Source organism: Zonotrichia albicollis, chromosome 5 (assembly GCF_047830755.1).
Source record: "Zonotrichia albicollis isolate bZonAlb1 chromosome 5, bZonAlb1.hap1, whole genome shotgun sequence".
NCBI lineage: Eukaryota > Metazoa > Chordata > Aves > Passeriformes > Passerellidae > Zonotrichia > Zonotrichia albicollis.
The window spans coordinates 12,361,507-12,378,668 of NC_133823.1; the positions used below are offsets into that span (position 1 = coordinate 12,361,507).

The 17,162-nt window shown below is 54.4% G+C and overlaps 2 protein-coding genes across 2 annotated transcripts in view; one reads left to right on the forward strand and one right to left on the reverse strand.

Moving 5' to 3' along the window:
- The window catches only part of TTC29 (tetratricopeptide repeat domain 29), a 123,445-nt gene extending 118,623 nt beyond the window's left edge, over positions 1–4,822 (forward strand). Inside the window, exon 13 of the mRNA XM_074540785.1 lies at positions 3,599–4,822. The gene's annotated coding sequence lies outside the window, so the exon portion shown is untranslated. The remainder of the gene's footprint in view (positions 1–3,598) is intronic.
- A 7,666-nt stretch (positions 4,823–12,488) lies between these two features.
- Positions 12,489–15,227, reverse strand: POU4F2 (POU class 4 homeobox 2). Its single transcript, XM_074540434.1, has 2 exons — positions 14,812–15,227; positions 12,489–14,366 (listed from the first exon to the last, which is right to left on the reverse strand). Exons 1-2 carry the CDS (start codon positions 15,109–15,111, stop codon positions 13,425–13,427), a joined length of 1,242 nt encoding a protein of 413 aa, XP_074396535.1. The 5' UTR covers positions 15,112–15,227; the 3' UTR covers positions 12,489–13,424.
- Positions 15,228–17,162: the final 1,935 nt, after the last annotated feature.

A 17,162-nucleotide genomic window follows, 5' to 3' on the forward strand; every position in this document is an offset into this window, starting at 1 on the left:
CTTGGAAAGGCTGCTGCCTCCTGCACTGAGCTGTTCTATCCCTGGCAACATTGCTCCTGGTCTTCCTGGACTGTCAGAAAACATTGTCCCAACTGGCCACAAGTTCACAGTTTACAATTGTAGTGACTTAAATCTGGACTTAACTATAGCAATGCCTTTAAAAACATCTTCAAAGAGCCCTCCCTGAAGCCCAGTGGTCACTGTTATTTTGCTGTTTGCTTTCATAAGAGCTGTCTGCCTCCCGGCTCCTCAGTGTCACTTGGCTGAGGAAATCAGACACTCTCTTTCCACACAAGTACCAGGAGAAAATGTTTCCTTGGCACTGATGGCTGCTTGCAGTACAGATTAAACCAAAATTTATTTATGATAAGGGAAGTTCAGGATTATCTGCTTTCCACCTCCTGGTTGCTTCTCCCTCACAGCAACCCCTTTAACTTTAACATTCGTAACTGCAATGAGCTTTCACATCTGCTGAGCCTTGATACTCTCAGAGGAGCTCTGTGATATTAGAATATTTTGATGAATTAGGGCTTTGCTTTTACTTTGCCTCTACAAACCTCTTTTCTTGGAGGGCAGCATGACTGACACTCAGGTTCTCTTCTGCTTTTGGCAGAAACATGAGCACCTGCTCAAGACTTACACACACACACCAAACCACCTTGGAGCAGGTGATGTTTAATCAGTGTCCCTGGGTGGGGTCACTCATACAAGTCATGTTCTAAGGTTTTTATCTCCTTCTTCCTGACTAGAAAATTCAGGATAGTGGGACCTGCCTAGGAAATAACTTTCTGAAACTATCTCTGCCACAAAACTTCATAGTCTATACAAAGTAAGTAAAAAAACAAGCTGTAAAGGTGAGGAAAGTAAAATTAAAAAAACTAAACTAATATATTTGCAAGAAGTATGTTTGCCTCAGTCATCCTCTCTGTTTCTCCTGGATCCCATGTCCCACTGTAGGGAGCTGGAGTATTTCCATCACTGAGACAATGCACTTCCCCTTGAAAGCTGCTGGGTTTAATCTCACCATCAGATGCTGGGATTCATTTTTGTGGTCCCTGTTGTACATTTCTTAATATCAGACAAGAGTGAAATATCTTCAGGACTGTGAGACTGAAGTTAACTATTTTTTCAAAGGAAAAAGGTGCTGGAAATATATAGTGGTCTTCATCAGCTAAAAGACTCTCTGGAACCAAACCCGGGCTCATGAGCCTGCTGTGATGTTGACCACATGAGCCAGGAAGAGGCTTTTGCACCTCTAAAATAGAGTGAGCTTGGTTCAGTCTAATCTCAGGCATAAGTCAGAGCTGTGTTTAAGGAAGACAAGAGGAAGCTCTTCTACTTTTTCCTCTGATTTCTGATCCTTTGAAGACCATTCCAGGTGTGTGCTAAGCTCCTTCCTGTGACAGCTCTCCTGTAACAGAAGGACAGGTCAGCTCTTGACTTCTGAAGCAAAGGCTTCAGCGTCTTCACAGGTGTTGCAAGCTGAAGTAAAAGCCTGCATGTGGCAGCTCCGAATTATGGGTCACCATACCTTTCCTGATCTCTCTACTGGGGCCTTTTGAATTTCTACCTTGAAATCATCTTCAGCACCATTGAAGTGCAGGTGTTGGTAACAGCACTATGAGCTGAAAAGGTTTATTTCATAGTTTGATGTGGTCCTGCCATCTTTAGCTGTTTTATTGCCTCCCTGCATGATGATCACTCATCTGGGTAAGTACTTTCCATGTTTTGTCTGGTTTGCCATGGCCAGTCCTTGGTTAGGAGCTTGATCCTGTTTTCTTACCATTTTCTGTTGACACACAAATACAAATTACAGTAAATTATCTGATCTTTTTGAGCCTACTGTATCCTTTCCCCATTTGCTCTTTCTTCCACGCTTCTTTCCGACCTTAGACCGATTTTTTCCCTTCTTCACCTTCACTCAAAGTCTCCCCTCTGTCCCCACAGTTCCAATGCTTCACAGCCTTCCTTCACTTTATCCTTGCTGCTGAATGAAGATGTGATACAGATGAGAAGTAAAAATGAGGAGCTCTTTCAAATTAAGCTTTGCTGCAAACATCTTAGCTGTAAAAAGTCCATTACATCCTCAAGAGAAACAAAGGTACTTAACCTGGAATGTCACTGATCTCTGGACACCAGCCTGCTGCTGAATGCCTTCCAAACTCTGCCACTCCACAACTTGATTGGACCCTCCCACAAGTTCCTCTTCAGGCCTGGCTGTGAACTGTGCAGTCCTGTGTACTGGAACAACCCCAAGTGGCAGAGCTTTTATCCAGGATCATCCACAACTGCTTCCCCATTAATTCCCTCTGTCTGGAAGCACCCTGATGTCTCCTTAATAGGGCTTAGCATTATTTATGGCAATTTACAGGTGTGCTGCTAAAGGATGGAACTGTAAATCACCTCAGATGCTGTTCCATGATGAAGTGCCTCTACATTATTTAACAAATTGTCCCAACATGACTGAACGACACACAATGAAAAAACTTGCCACAGAAATGTAATATTGAAATAAACACAAAAATATTGTGTATTAAGTTAAGATTTGTAATTGCAACTTTTATTCTTCTGGCAGTTTTGTGCTCCAGGAGGATTTTCAGCTTCAGAAAAGTGGGGTACTTGTAACCAGGGGATGTCAGCAGAGCAATACAATGACTTATGTATGTGACAGTGTTGTGCAGCTGGCTTTGCAGAGGTGTTTGGCAGAAAAAACACCAGGCTGCACGCGTGCATCTTAGTTACAGCTCACTGCCTAGGGTGTAAGGTAGCAAGCAATGTTGTTTTACAGTATCTGAGTGATTCTGCCGCGGTAGAAAGAAGACTGAGGAATGATGAAATGCCAGCCAAAAGTGCCTACAGGTACCTCAAAATAAAGAACTACACGTGTTCTGAGATGTTGGTTTATCGTATTTGCCCGTAATCGGAGCACAGTGCTTTCCCAGATAAAGGCAAGGCAGGCAATTTTGAAGTGAAAGGAAAGGTGGAACAACATCTTCTTCCTAGAAAGCCTGGACTGAAAATTGACCACATTCAGTGTTATATTTCTCCTGTGATTGCAGGTGGTTTTCCTCCTTTGGATATAAGGTACCATTATGTGAGAAAAGCTTCTGATTTTTCTCTATTCAATCAGTTCAAAGATTGTCATGCCTAAAATATGCACATGGGTGAGATCTCACTGAGATCTGACATAAAACCCAAGGAAGCAGCACAGCCACCTAGTGATTTCCTCTGGGCAAGAGGGAAAGAAGAAGACTTGGCTCACAAACACCCATAGGGCAAAGAAAGGAAGAGATCTGGAGGGGTGAAGGGAGAGTTGGTGTTAGCACTGCCCAGGGATTCAGTTTGGAGATGTATGAGTCAAAGACTATTTTCCAAGTTGAGAAATTAACAGCCCCAGCAATTCCTCAGTTGCTTTTCAAGGAGTATTTTTTTTTAATTTAACATTTTTGGTTTGCCCAGTTAAATTTTTAACATGTCAGGGGTCTCTTAATGTGAAGCCCAACACCTTCTGAAACTGTTGTTGAGGATGTTTAAAATGTTCATACAGAAACAAGTTGTTCTGCTTCCATGTGGGTAACAGGGCTGTTTGTGCTCACAGGTGTCCATGGACAGGAGGACCTACAGGATAAATGCTGGCCTCAGCCATGAGAGCTGCATTCAGGCTGCTGCTGCACTGGGAGGATGAGGATTGCTGGAACAGAAGCTGTCTGGGAGGCAGGAAAGGGTGAAGGAGGTGCCCCAAGTGCAGAAATGTCCACACGAGCAGCATCTCTTCCTCAGGTGGCTCCGTCATGGATGGGACCTGGCTTCCTGGTTCCCCTTTCCCTTCCTGGGGGAACCACACTCCAATGTCTGTTTGTGCCTCTGTTTGCACCTCCCCAACCTCAAACCAGTTTTTTAGGTGTTTTAAGCCCCTTCAGGCCAATGGGATGGACAGGGAAGTGGTTTAGGTGTGGATGTATCCCCACAGGTTTGTGCAGCAGAGTGGACAACAGAGATGACAGACCCCATGTGTGTCCCATACAAGGGAGAAGGCAGAAAATCACATGTACTGAAATCTCCAGGCAAGAGGATTTATTAATGCTCCATCCTCTGATGTCAGCCAGAGTTTGTGCCTTATTTGACACCAGAGAATCCAACATAAAGGCCCAAATTCAGGGAAGTCAGCTTTCACCTCCCCTCCGCAGTACACCTGAGGCTGAGCTTTAAAAAAACTGCTGGGCTTCTTAGGGAAATGGGTATTTCATGGAGTATCTCATACTGCCAGTGCCCTGGGAGTGAGAGATTGAAGGGAAGTACTGGTTCAGTGTTTTGGAGGTGTTGTCAGATGAGGCAGGGTTGGTCCTAAGAGCCCTCTTAGGACTTGAGAAACCTCTTTCCATTTCCTCATCCATCCTGAACTTCTCTGTATTCCTCTGCTGTCAGGTTGGATAGCACACATCCCTACTTCCTGGGAATGTTGTGGGGATCAGTATGCTGCTATCAGGGAGGGGTAAAAGCACTGAGTCGCCATAACGACCCTGAAAGAATTGTAAAACTCTAGAAAAATGCATCCTTATAAAACTAAAACTAAAACACAATCCATTGGAATGCAGCATTAAATACACTGTTACTCGCCACCAGCCTGGTTTTTCCTCTTCCTGCATGAGCTCTTCCACACTTTGCCACTGGTCCTACCATTGAAGCCTGTGACATGTATAAAACAAGACTCTTGGAGCACATGCTGGAGTTTGGACTGTGTGTTTTCCTTCAGAGAGCATCTCTGCCTCAGCACGAGAAACCTTGTCAGTGCCGTGTTTTGCAGAAATAAATAAATAAAGGAGCGAACGAAAATGTCATATACATAAATATGCCACAATAAGTTTAGTCTCTGGATCAAAGTGCTGAAAACGACACAGCTTTGAAACAGAAAGGTAGGAATCAAAATTACACATCCCCGTGCATCAGCCCGGGTGCCAGCTGTTTTACTGAGCCGTGCGTGCTGCGGCTGATTAAATGAAAACATTTTAACAGCTGTCTGAAAGGAGGAAAAGCCTCTCCCCACCTTGCCAGGGCTGCCTCCTGCTCCATCCCCAGGAGCTGCCTGGGAGAGCAGCCCTGTGGCCTCATCCCATGCCTGACCTGTCCCTGGTCACCTGCACACGTGTGGGGCCGCTGGGATGCAGGGCTGCTCTGGGATCATCCAAAGGACAGGCAGGAGGGTCCTTGGAGAGGTCAGGACTTCACGGAGTCCTGGTGCCATTGCCTGGCAAACCTGCATGGAGGCAAGAGCCCAGCAGCTGTCTGGCTCTATTCCAGACTATTCCACGAGCTGGAAGTGCTTATGCCTGGGGCAGGGAGACAAAGCAGCTCAGCTTGATGGGGGAAGCAGCTCTGGTCCTCATATCCAGGCCAAACAGCCTGACCTCCCCAGCAGGGGTGAAAAGGGCTTTACAGAAGAGAAAGCTTTAGGTGAGTGGTGGGTGGTCTCTGGTGGCTGCATCCCTGCCAGTCTGCAGAACCAGCTGGGAACTGTGCTCCAGCCTGGGGCCAAGCAGCTCTGTGTGACAGCTGGCTCTTTCCTCTATTCCCCTGCCTCCCCAAAACAGCGTGGGCAGCCCTGAACAGCCTGCTTGGGGCAGAGCCTGTGCCCAGCCTGTGCCAGGCACTGCCTGGGCGGGTGTTCATCAGCTCCAGCCAGCACAGAGCTCTCTGTGCTGTCCTGCCCTGCTACATTCCCTGGGGCAGGCACAGCCACGAGGGGCTGAGCTGTGCTGCCATCCCAGCCTCCAGTGGGGCTGAACTGGGAGGCCTCCAAGGTTCCCAAGCCCTCGGCTTCACCGGGAGGGTGGTGAGACACTTCTTGTAGTAGAAATTTGGGAGCGTTACTGTCAAGCACCAGATGTGTCCATTCACAGTCATTCTTACAAATGCTACATTTTAAAGCTCTATTTTTAAAGAATCTGTATTTCTAAAAGGAAGAGCAATCAGGAAAGAAGTTTTGCAGTTCAGGATGTAAAAACTATTTCAAGAGGTGACACCTTTTGCTTTTCTTGCCTAACATCTGCTGTGTCTGTATGTTTGTGTGTACCTGTGGGGTGGAGGCTTTTATTATGCCGAGGTTTGCGCAAGCCCTGCTTATCACACCCTTCTTTGGCCCAGGGACCTCCCTGCTGCTGCTGCTGCCCAGCAGGCATTGCCACATGTGTCACTGCCAGAAGCTGCCTCACAAGGGTGTCAAGGGTGAGAACAGGACATGGTTCATTTGCTGCTGCACGTCCACAAGTTCTGCCCACAAAATATGGGACCTGAACTGCTTTTTACTTTTGTAAAAGCTGCAATCACTGCTGCCATAAAATGTTGGCGTGGTCATACCATGAGACTCTTCATAGGTTTCCCTCCCCATCTGGCATGGGCAAGTCTATGTTTGACATCCTGGTTTGGAATGGCTTTGTTCAATGCAGACAAAGCTATCTCCCTGTAATTGTCCTCCCCTAAAAATGTGTACTCTCAAAGTTTATCCTGCCTACTTCCATGGTTTTCCCTCCAAAATAATGCAGTGCCACTGGCAACAGAAAATCTAGGAGTGAGTGAAAAGATGGCTAAGAAAAGGCTTCCTGTCACACAGCAAGCTTTCCTCAAATCCAGCAGGCCACCCCCGTGTGCCCACACACACCCTGAGGGGACTCTGTCCCCAAGTGCCACACGCAGATGGACACAGCAAACAGAGCCAGCTCAGGGCCCTGTGCCACTGTGCTGCAGCTCCCGTGTGCTCCTGGTGACAATCACTAAGGACACATCTGCAAGGACCGCTCATCACATCACCCTCTGGCCGCCTGGTGGCTCTTTGTGCCTCATCTCTTGCCCACCCACGGTGGTGTTTTCCCTCACTGCCTTGAGGGTATTTTTCTCTTCCTCTGCCCAGAGAGCTTCGGGGACCAATATAGAAGTGGTGGCTCTAGGACTAGGACACCCCATGCTGGAGCATGCAAAGTGCAGGAGATGTGCCCAGCTGGTCAGGAGCAGCCGTCTGACATGCGAGGGCCAGGGCTGGATGTGCCTCACCCTGCTCTATGAGGAGCACCCCTGGGCTCCCTGCCCCAGCAGGGCTGCATCACACATGGGGCTGTTTCCACATCACACTTCAGGAAAAATACGTGGGGTGTCCATGTGTCCCTGGGACCATGGGGGCGAAGGCGACCCCCCCCCTTTGACAGAAGCCAGTGTGTAAGGCCAGTCGGAGCCCAGCGCGGGGGCTGCAGCGGGTTCGAAAGGCTGCTGATAGCTGCAGCCTTCTCCCCACCGCAGCCCCTCTGCTCAGGGGGCTCTGGGGGCCAGGGGCGCTCTCTGATGGGTGGGGGGGTCCCTCCCGAATCGCCGGTGCCCTCCGGCCGCGGGGACAGCGCGCCCCCCGCACGGAGCCTCAGGGCGGGCACCGCGGGGCTCCTTCCCTCATGCCCGGGGGCAGCGGCCGCGTCGCACGCCTGTCACCGCCGCCTCCTCCCCGTTATTTACATCCGTCTTTAGCACTCTAATTACCCGCTTTATTGCTTTTGCCCGGGGGAAGCCCGGGGACGGCGGCGCAGGGGAGGACCCTCCTCTCCAGCCCCCGCACTGCCCGGGGGAGGGGGACACGGAGCTCAGCCGGGCTTGCCTCCACAAGCACCTGGCTCCGGCAGCATTTGGGGCGGCGAGGGGCCGAGCCGGAGCCCCCCGGGAGAGCCGGAGGGCGCTGCCCCACAGCTCGCCCTCGAGGGGCGGCTTCAGCGTGTTGCACAAACGCGACCTCCTCCAGCGGAGGGGGAAGAAAATAAAAAAGGCGACAGGATAGATGGATTTTCAGATAAGCAGCAGAGGTAATTTATTGGCCTTTATGCTCTTCCGATGGAGTGGGGGAGAGGCGGCGGTGTCACGTCTGCACATCATTAACCGGGTTTACTCCGCCTCGGCCCACAGAGGCTCCCTCGGCCCCGCCACGGAGCAGGCCCGGCCCGGGCCCGACGCCGCCGTGAGGGACGACCGAGCCCCGGGTGACCGTGAGGGGCCACCGAGCCCCGGTGACCGTGAGGGGCCACTGAGCCCGCGGTGCTTGGCCAACAGAGGCTCCCCCGGCCCCGCCACGGAGCGGGCCCAGGCCGGGCCCGGCGCCGCCATGAGGGGCGACCGTGAGGGGCGCCGTGCCCGGGGAGACCGTGAGGGGCCGCCGCGCCCGGGGCGCTGCTCCCCCGGCCCCGGGGGCAGCCCCAGCCTCTCCCCGCTCATCCAGGTTGTCCGCGGCGCACTCGCTCCTCCAAACTCATCTAAATTACATCAATAACAGAGCGCACTCTTTAATGAGCTCTCAACTTTAAAGACTTGAAGGATATTAACAAGCCGCTTGACAAATGGTGCTTAGAAGCACATTAAAGACGCTGCTAATGGAGCGCATAATGACGGCTAATTTTCGATCAGATATAAATTAGAGCCCCAACAGTTATTTGCCTTAAGGACTTTATGTAAATGATCCTGTTCTGTATAAACGGGGAGGCGAGCCCAGCCCAGCCCCGTCGCGCCGCCGAGCCGTACCATGCCAAGCCGTGCCGCAGCCCGACGGGGCGCGCAGCCCCGGCCCCACCGCCGCGCAAACTCCGCGGGGCTCCGCGCACGGCTCCACCTGCCCCGGGGCCGCCCGGGCGGGGGAAAGAAGAGGAGGAGGAGGCCGAAGGCTCGTCCCAGTGGGGCTGGTGGCAGGTTCAGAGGGCGGCTGTGCCGCTGCGGGAGTCAGGGGCCAGCGCCCGAGGAGGTCCCGAGCAGCCCGGCCGGGCAGCGCTGCGCCCCGCGGAGAGCGGGCAGGGCGGGGGCGCATCTGCGGCGCGGGGTCCCGTACACACACACACGCTCCCGGGGTGTCCCGCACACACACGCTCCCGGAGTGTCCCAGCTGCCGCCCAGAGCGCTGCGAGCGCCTCTGCTTTCTCGCCGTTGTTTTCGTTCGAGGGTCGCGGCCAGTTTGGGGACAGGGTTGGTTTCTTTCTGTTTCTTGCTCTTAATTTTTTTTTCTTGTTTCTGTCAACAAGTGCCAGCTGAGGGCCCGGCCCCGGGCCAGGGAAGGCGTGACCGACCCCGCGCAGCGGCCGCGGCTCCTGCCCACCCACCCGGCTCTGCCCGGCCCCCGGGATGCTCCCGCACGGAGGAGCCGTGTCAGCAGGTCAGGAATTTTCCCCGCCCCGGGAAGGGGGTCCCGGCTGTCTGGGGGAAACCGCGGGTTTCCCTGGGAGATTTTTTTGCCTGGTGATTCTTTTTCTATCCCCCACCCGCTGGCTTGCGGGGTGTCCTCGTCTTCCCTCCAAGCCCCTCCTTTACCTTTGCGGGGCGCGCTGAGCCGCAGCCGCGGGGCAGGTTCCCCTCCTCCGGGAGGGCTCGGGGGTCCCACCTGCCAAAATAACAACAAACCATAAAGGAGGGAGAGAGGGAGGGGAACGCCCCGTCCTCCTCAGCCCGCTCACCGGGCCGGGATCACAAACCGGCCGGGCTGTCCCAGGAGCAGGCACTGCTGGGGTTTCCCCCGGGAGAGCATTTGGGAGGGAAAACAAGGACTCGCCCCCATCCTGAGCGGGGCGGGAAGGGGCGCGGGAGTTGCGCGGGCGTGGAGGGCCCCGCTGGAGGCCGTACTCACCCGGGCGGCCCCAGGGCTGCGCCTCCTGCTCCGCGCTCGCCGCCCCGATCCATCGATTTGTTCCTGGAAAAACGCGGCGCATTCTTATAGCAGCTACGAGCAATTAATATTGCATTAACCCTATTTAAAAAAAAAAAAAAAAAAAAGGAAGAGAAAGGGGAAAACCCGCACCCCGGCAAAGCCATTTATTATTAAAGCGAGGGTAATTGGAGACCCGAGACGCGGATGTGTGCGTGTCGTGGGGCAAGGCGGGCGAACACAGGCGTGACCGTGTGGCGGGAAGTAAGGGGAGCCGAGGGTGGCTAATATTTAATTTCAGGTCTGTGGTTTTCTAATTCGAGATTAAAAGCAGTCACGTCTTTGAAGCCAGACACTTGGTGTAAATGTACAGTTAAAATATTCTATTCCACAGTCCCCAGACAGAGCTCTGCTACTCCCAGGCTTCATTAAATTTTAATTATCATCCCAGACTGGAGCAAGGAAAGAGGGGGAAGACTGTCCACCTAATTGCAATTGATAAAGGCAAAGAAGCCGAGATATTTTTCCTCGCCGTGCACGCACAGCAGTTGTTTTGTTGTTGTTGTTGTTGTTGCTTTAATGCGGGCAAAGCCCGGCGAGAGCAGCGCGAGCATCTCCGCCTATGGATCTGCTGTTTACAAAAGCTGCACGAGAAGGAAAGCCGGGAAGTGATGCCGTAGATGGGTGTTGGGGGAGAGGGGGGGCTCCTGGAGGATCTGGCGAAAGATCAACGGAAGAGACGAGGACCCTCATTAGAGCTCGTCAGCTTATTGTCTCCCAAAACAAAGCACGCCGGTGCCTCAGCCCTGCTCGGCCCGGGCAGCGGAGGGGCTGCCCTGGCACCCGGCCCGGTTCTCCCGGTTCCCGGGCACCTCTGCACCCCCACACACCCTCGGCCCCCCGGCTCTTCCCTGCCTTTTCGTTTGTTAATTATCTGCGAGTGCGGCACCGGCAGGTAGAAGTCGGCTAATTGCCCCGGGTTTTTAATTTGGCAAACTAGAGAGCGATCTATCTCCAGGCAGTAAAAGGTAAAAAATAAAACCCACCGCGTTTGCTTTCTAAGCAGCTTCCTATTATCACATCGCCACTTAATTTTATTTCCATTCTCTCCAAGTTAAATAGAAAGCCGAGCTCACAGGGGAGCTGCCATGTGCCTACAGACTGGGGATGTCAAGCAGAGAGACTCACAGTGCAAAGTTAATTTCAATTCCCGAGGAGGATTTCACATTCTCGCTCGCTCTGACCCACAGTAATTAGCTGAGATAACTAATGATTACTTACTTATTCCTTGTAATTATCTGGATTTAATAATTCGCTGTGTAATTTATTAATTCGCCCGTAATAGCCTTTAAGTGAATGGCTCATTTAAGAGGGCGCAGCGGCGGTGCAGGGGCTGCTCTCGCCGCCTTCTCCTGCTTTGGGTCTGGGGGGGCTCTGCTGCTTTGGGGGCCCTGCCCAGCCGGGCTGCCTGACCCCGCTGCCCTGGGAGCCGCTCCCTGCTCCTCCTTCTCCCTCCCTTCCCTCTCGAAGGAGCCCCGGGCCCGCGGGGCAGGGGACACTTCCCGCGGGGGGGGGTCGGGGACAGCGCCACCCCCTCCCAAAGAGTTGGGAGCCTCGGCGGCGGATGGAGGAGCAGGGATGGCTGAGCCGTGACCCTGCGGGACCGCCGCGACAGCGACAGCGACCAGAGCTGGCAGGGCCGCGGGAGGGCGCGGGCAGCGGCGGGGACAGCGCGCCCGTGCCCGCCGGACCCCGGGCCCTGCCTGCGCGCCCGCGGAGCCCACGGCACCCTCGGCGTGCCCGGGCGGCTTTGAAGCTACAGCTGGAGTTGGTGGCTGGGCGGAAATATGAATATTTAATCGCGGCTCGTGTATGATCTCCCTCCTCCCCTCGCCCGACGCCGTCGGGTTTTTTTCTCCCCGGCTTTTGTGAGTGCCGCGGGGGGAAATTACTTTTCCCTTTTCGAATTTGGGGATTATTTTCGCGTGTCAGCCTGCGGGGCTCCCCCCTTGCCGGGGGTGGGGGGCACAGAGCAGCTCGGGGAGCGGGGACACCCCAGGGCCCAGTGTCCCCCTCCCCGGCGCTGTCCCCGGTGCTGGCCCGGCGCTCCCGGGGCCGCTGCCCCTGCCCGGAGGTGGCGCGGAGCTCGGGCAGAGGCTGGCGGGGGAAAAACAAGAAGCAGCAAACGCGCTTTGCCAATGAAACGTAAAAAATCCTGTTTTCTTTTTTTTTAATGAAAGACGATTTTAACAACATTTAAAAATAACTTATTACATTACTAGAATAAATAAGCCTCCTATTAACAAAACAAAACCAACAAAATAAAAAAACAAACAAAACCCAACGAAATCGCATCATGTACAGAACTTAAGACTTCAAACAGTCTCGGATAGAATAGCAATACAGCGAAATCTGTAAGAATATATCTATATGTGCGTCAACGCCAATGAAATATTTACAATACATACAGGTACCCAACCGAGTACCCTCAGTTTATTGTTACTGTTCCAAAAAGAAGTGTACCAAATCAGTTGTGAATTTACAAGCAGTGCAGCCTCGCTCGCTCGCTCCCCTTCCCTACAAATTTTAATTTGGCTTTTCTACAAACAGACTTCCAAAAAGGGACTTTCCTCCGTGGAAAAGTATTGCAATTAAAGGTAATAAATAACCGAACAAATAAATAAATAATTAAATAAATAAGCAATCGGATAATTAAATAAATAACCAAGCCGGTCGGAATACCGTCGCGATACACCTTTGAAATCGAGAAAGACGGATATTGTGCTGGCAAGAAACCCGAAGCGACAATCCCACCCCCACCCTCCCCACCCCCCAGCGCTGTCACCTACGCGGCCACGTCCTTTCTCACTTCGGGAGCAGCGTGTGCTGGGGACAATATGGGAATCCCCATTAAATATGTAACGCGGTAAACAAATACCTCGGACAGTGAATCAGGCTACACAAATAACGTAAGACATCTACTATAGGGTGCCGACGCCGTACGAATAAGAATACTCGCCAGAGAAATACCTTAGGTTCAGGTGACAATTTACAAATGGCCAAAAGGGACATTCAGAAGAAGAAAAGCTCACGTTCATAAATCCTACCAACACAAAATATTTGATTCTCACTAACAATTTTTTTTACTCTTATCAAGACTTAGATTAAAGAGGTGTAATTAATTAGAATGAGCACAAAATGAAGTTGCTAGAGAGATAAATTAATAATTTACAAGGGGTTGTTTGGCAGTAATCTAATAATAGCTTTTGAAGACCAGTGAACACAGCAGGATCAGCTCTTTCCCTAAGCGTTATAACTTCAGAGAAGGAAAAGGATAATAACCACAGTAAAAATATATATATATTTATATATTTATAATACGCAGTGTAAATGCAGAAAAACCTGCCATCTGTTTTTTTTAATCATTATTATTATTATTATTATTATTTAAATCAAAATATTTTTAGACGTCTCTCGCGGTGCGAAGCCTCAACTCTAGATTCAAGTTTGGGTCCCGAGAAAGCCATGGCATCGTGGCCACCCCGCTGCCACCCGGGCGAGGTCTGTTAGCAATAAAAACCAGCGGTACTTGCCGGGGCGGGTCCGGGCGCGGCTCCGCGGGGAACTTCCCCCGAAAGTTGGGCGCGGGGCGGGCGGCGGGGTGGGCTGGGGTCGTTTGGGGTCGTTTTCCTCCTTTCCTTTTTGTTGTTCCGGTTGTTTATGGGGTTTTCTGTGGGCGGCGGCGGCGCTGGCGCTGCGGGTGCCGCCGGGCTCAGATGCCCGCCGAGTACTTCATGCGCTTCTGCTTCTGGCGCTGGTTGCAGAACCAGACGCGGACCACGTTCTTCTTGAGGTCCAGCTTCTCGGCGATGGCGGCGATCTTCTCGGAGGAGGGCCGGGGCTGCAGGGCGAAATAGGCCTCCAGCGAGCGCTTCTCGGGGGCGGCGATTGAGGTCCGCTTGCGCTTCTTCTCCGCGCCGCTGAAGAGCTCGGGCTTGGCCAGCTTCTCGCGGTGGGACTTCTCGGCCTCCTCCAGCCACGCCTGCAGGATGGGTTTGAGGGCGATCATGTTGTTGTGGGAGAGGGTGAGCGACTCGAAGCGGCAGATGGTGCTCTGGCTGAGGGAGCCCACCCCCGGGATCTTCAGGTTGGCCAGCGCCGAGCCCACGTCGGCCTGAGTCACCCCCAGCTTGATGCGGCGCTGCTTGAAGCGCTCGGCGAAGGCCTCCAAGTCGCGGGGGTCGGCGTCCACGTCGCTCATGCAGCCCATGTGCGCCGGCAGCCCGTGGGCGTGGGCCATGCCCAGCGCCGCCGGGTGCATGGGGTTCATGCCGGCCATGTGCGGAGCGTGGCCCGGCGTGGAGACCACGGCGCCGTCGGGGGCCGCCATGGCCCCCAGCGCCAGCCCCGGCGTCAGGTGCTCCAAGAGTTCCCCCTCCAGCGCCTGGTGCGGCTGGTGGTGGTGGTGGTGGTGGTGGTGATGGTGGTGGTGGGTGCCCGACAGGGCGGACGGGTGGGAGATGGGCACGGAGGAGGAGGAGGCGGCCGAGGTGCAGGGGATGGTGTTCATGGTGTGGTACGTGGCGTCCGGCTTGAAGGGGCTGTGGTGCGGCGGGTGGTGGTGGTGGCTCTTGCTCGGGGAGACGATGTCCACCGCTGCCAGGGCTTCGGCGCGGGCCAGCAGGCTCTCGTCCAGACCGCCGAATATATTGCTCTGCAATTGCAAATAGAAGGCACACATAACGCTCAGCAGGGAATTCGCCTCCCCGCGCACTCCGCCGTGCCACTAAAACCTTCCCAGCATGTTAAAAGAGAAATCCTGGAGAAGGGAGGGGGAGTGGGGTGGTGGGGGGGAGGAGAGCACAGGAGAAGAGGGAGCTAGCGGGGCGAGGGAGCGGGCGCGGCGCGCAGCCGCTCGCACAGAGGAGCCGCGGCGGGCGGGCGGGCGGACGGACGGACGGACACACGCACCAGCCGCACGCAGCATCCCAGGTCATAAAAATTAATACGAGCGGCAAGAGCCGCCGCATGCATAAGTTGGGCGAGCGCCCGGCGGCGCCGGGTGATTTGCTGCACGGCCATGAAAAAATCATCAGGCGGATCCGGGGGGCCGCCGAGGGGCTCCCCTTAAAGCGGGGCGGCGGGCGGCGGGCACCTACCGGAGGGGCGGGCAGGCAGGCCCGCCGCATCGCCTCCGCGCCGCCGCCGCTGCCGCCGGGGCCGGAGCCCGAGCTGGAGCCGGAGCCGCCGCTGCCGCCGGGGCCGGAGCCGGAGCCTCGTCCGGCGGAGCCGCCGCTGCCGGTGCTGCTGGGGGAGCTGGCGGCGGGGGCGGCGGCGCCGGCGGAGGGACAGGGCGAGGCGGTGTGCAGGGCCGAGTACTTGGTTTCGTGGAGGCCGCCGCCGCTGCCGCCGCCGTGGGGGAGGCCGAAAGGCTGCTTGCTGCTCAGAGACATCATCATGGTGCTCGCCGCCGCAGCGGCCCGGCCCGCCGGCAGCCGGCCGCCGGAGGAGGGCAGGGGCGCGGGGCCGGGGGCCCGGACCCCCCGGAAAAGCCGCAGGAGCCCCGCGCCCCCACCTCCCGAAAAATTAAAAAAAAAAAAAATTCCCACTCGTCCCCCAGCCGGCTCCCCGAGCCCCGCTGGGGACGAGAGGGAGCGGCGGCTCCGGCGAACCGGGGATGCGCGGGATGCCTCCCGCCCGCCCGCCCGCCCTCCGCCCGGGCGCTCGCCGCTGTCCGCCGCCGCCTCCGCTCCGGCGCCGGCCCTCGCCTCTCGCGAAGTGCCCTCCCCGCCGCCGCGCCGGTGGGTTTTACTCTCTCCCCTCCCTCCCCTCCCCTCTCGCCTGTCACTACAGCCCAACTCCTCGGGAAGGGCCCTCCGCGCCTGCCTCCTCGGCCCCGGCCCCCTCCTCCGCCGCTCCCTGCCCGCCCCCCGCCGCTCCCACGCCCACGCGTGCTCCCGCACTCACCGCCGCGCCGCGCCCCGTCGCCTCCCGGAAAGGGGAGGGAAAAAGCCAAAAAGAAAAAAAAAAAAAAAGAAAAAGAAAGGAGGGGGGAAGCGACGACCCCACCGCCTCGAATCCACCTTCCATGGAAAGGAAAAATAATTTTTAAAATCGGGGGAAAAAGTCCCGTCCGGGCTCAGCGCGCACCCACAGGCAGAGTGTCCCGCCGCTGCTCTGGCACCGCGGGGGCGCGAGATGCGCGGGCACAGAGCGGGGAAAGGCCGGGAGCGGCGGCCAGGGGCTGCCCCCGCCGGAGGGGAACCGGAGGGATCCTCCCGCAAAAGCGCACCGCTATCCCGCCAATTTCCCACGCCTGTCTAATAGCAAAAGAAGAAAAGGAAAAGAAAAAGAAAAAATGAAAAGACAGAGAAAAAAAATCGGGGAAAGTCAGTTTTTCTGGAGGTGGTCGGGTTTATTTCCATGAATTTCACTTTGCAGCAGAAAGGTTAAAATAAGTGCTTAGGTGTTTAATTTCTCACCTAAACAGCAGACTTGGTAATTTTAAGGGAAATAAAAAAATATTACATTGTATCAGCTCTCACTGTCGCCAGCTCGGAGAAATGAAATAAATCAAAGTTAAAAGCTTGAGTATCATTTAATTATGGTGTGAATAGCGCTTGGAAAGAAGTAGAACAACATCTCTAAACAAATTATGGCCGGGCCAGGAAGGAATTATTAGATTGAAATTTCATTTAGGCTCGGGAGACACGGCGCTTCAATATGTAATCTGTTATGCCTCATCTGATTTGTATGCTTAATTCAGCTTGACGAATTTATTAGTTTTCATAATAGTAAAAAAATTGAGCAGCACTATGGGCTAATGCATTGTGTGTACTATAAATTGTATGTCACCGTTGAAAGGCTGAAGTCTATAGAAATCTTTTATTAATGACAACATAGGAAAGAGGATTTTCTTGCAAGCCTTTAAGGAGTTCATGCCAAACCTCCGCGCTTCGTGTCTCGGTAGGCTATTAACATATCGTCATACTAATTAGGCTACTTCATGAGTGATATAATTTCAAACTTTAAATTATGTTCTAATTAACAAGGGTTGTCCAATTTGCTTAATCTTCAAAAGGCTTTTGGCTTGTCTAATTAGTCTAAAGCATCGAGCATCTCCAACGCCCAAGAAAGAGCCATCAATAACAGCATTTTGCGCGTTTTGAGGCGATGGCGGGCCGAGCCCACGCGGGGTGCGGGCAGGGCTGGCGGGGCTGGCGGCGAGGCCGCTGTCCCGCTGTCCCCGCTCCCTGCGCCGGGTCCCCGCAGCGCCCCGGCCGCTCCTGCGCCCCCGCCTCCGCCGGCCGGCAGCGGCCGCAGCGCTGCGCGCCCCGGCGCGGGCGTGCCGGGAGGGGAGCGGAGAGCCAGGAAAGCTCCAGCTTCCCGGGGAAGGGGAAGGAAAAAAAAAATTAAAAAAAAAAAAGAAGGAAGGGAAAGAAGAAGAAGAAGAAGAAGAGAATACCTCGTTGGCACGGGGAGGTCCGAGGGCAGCCAGCCTGCCGGGTGC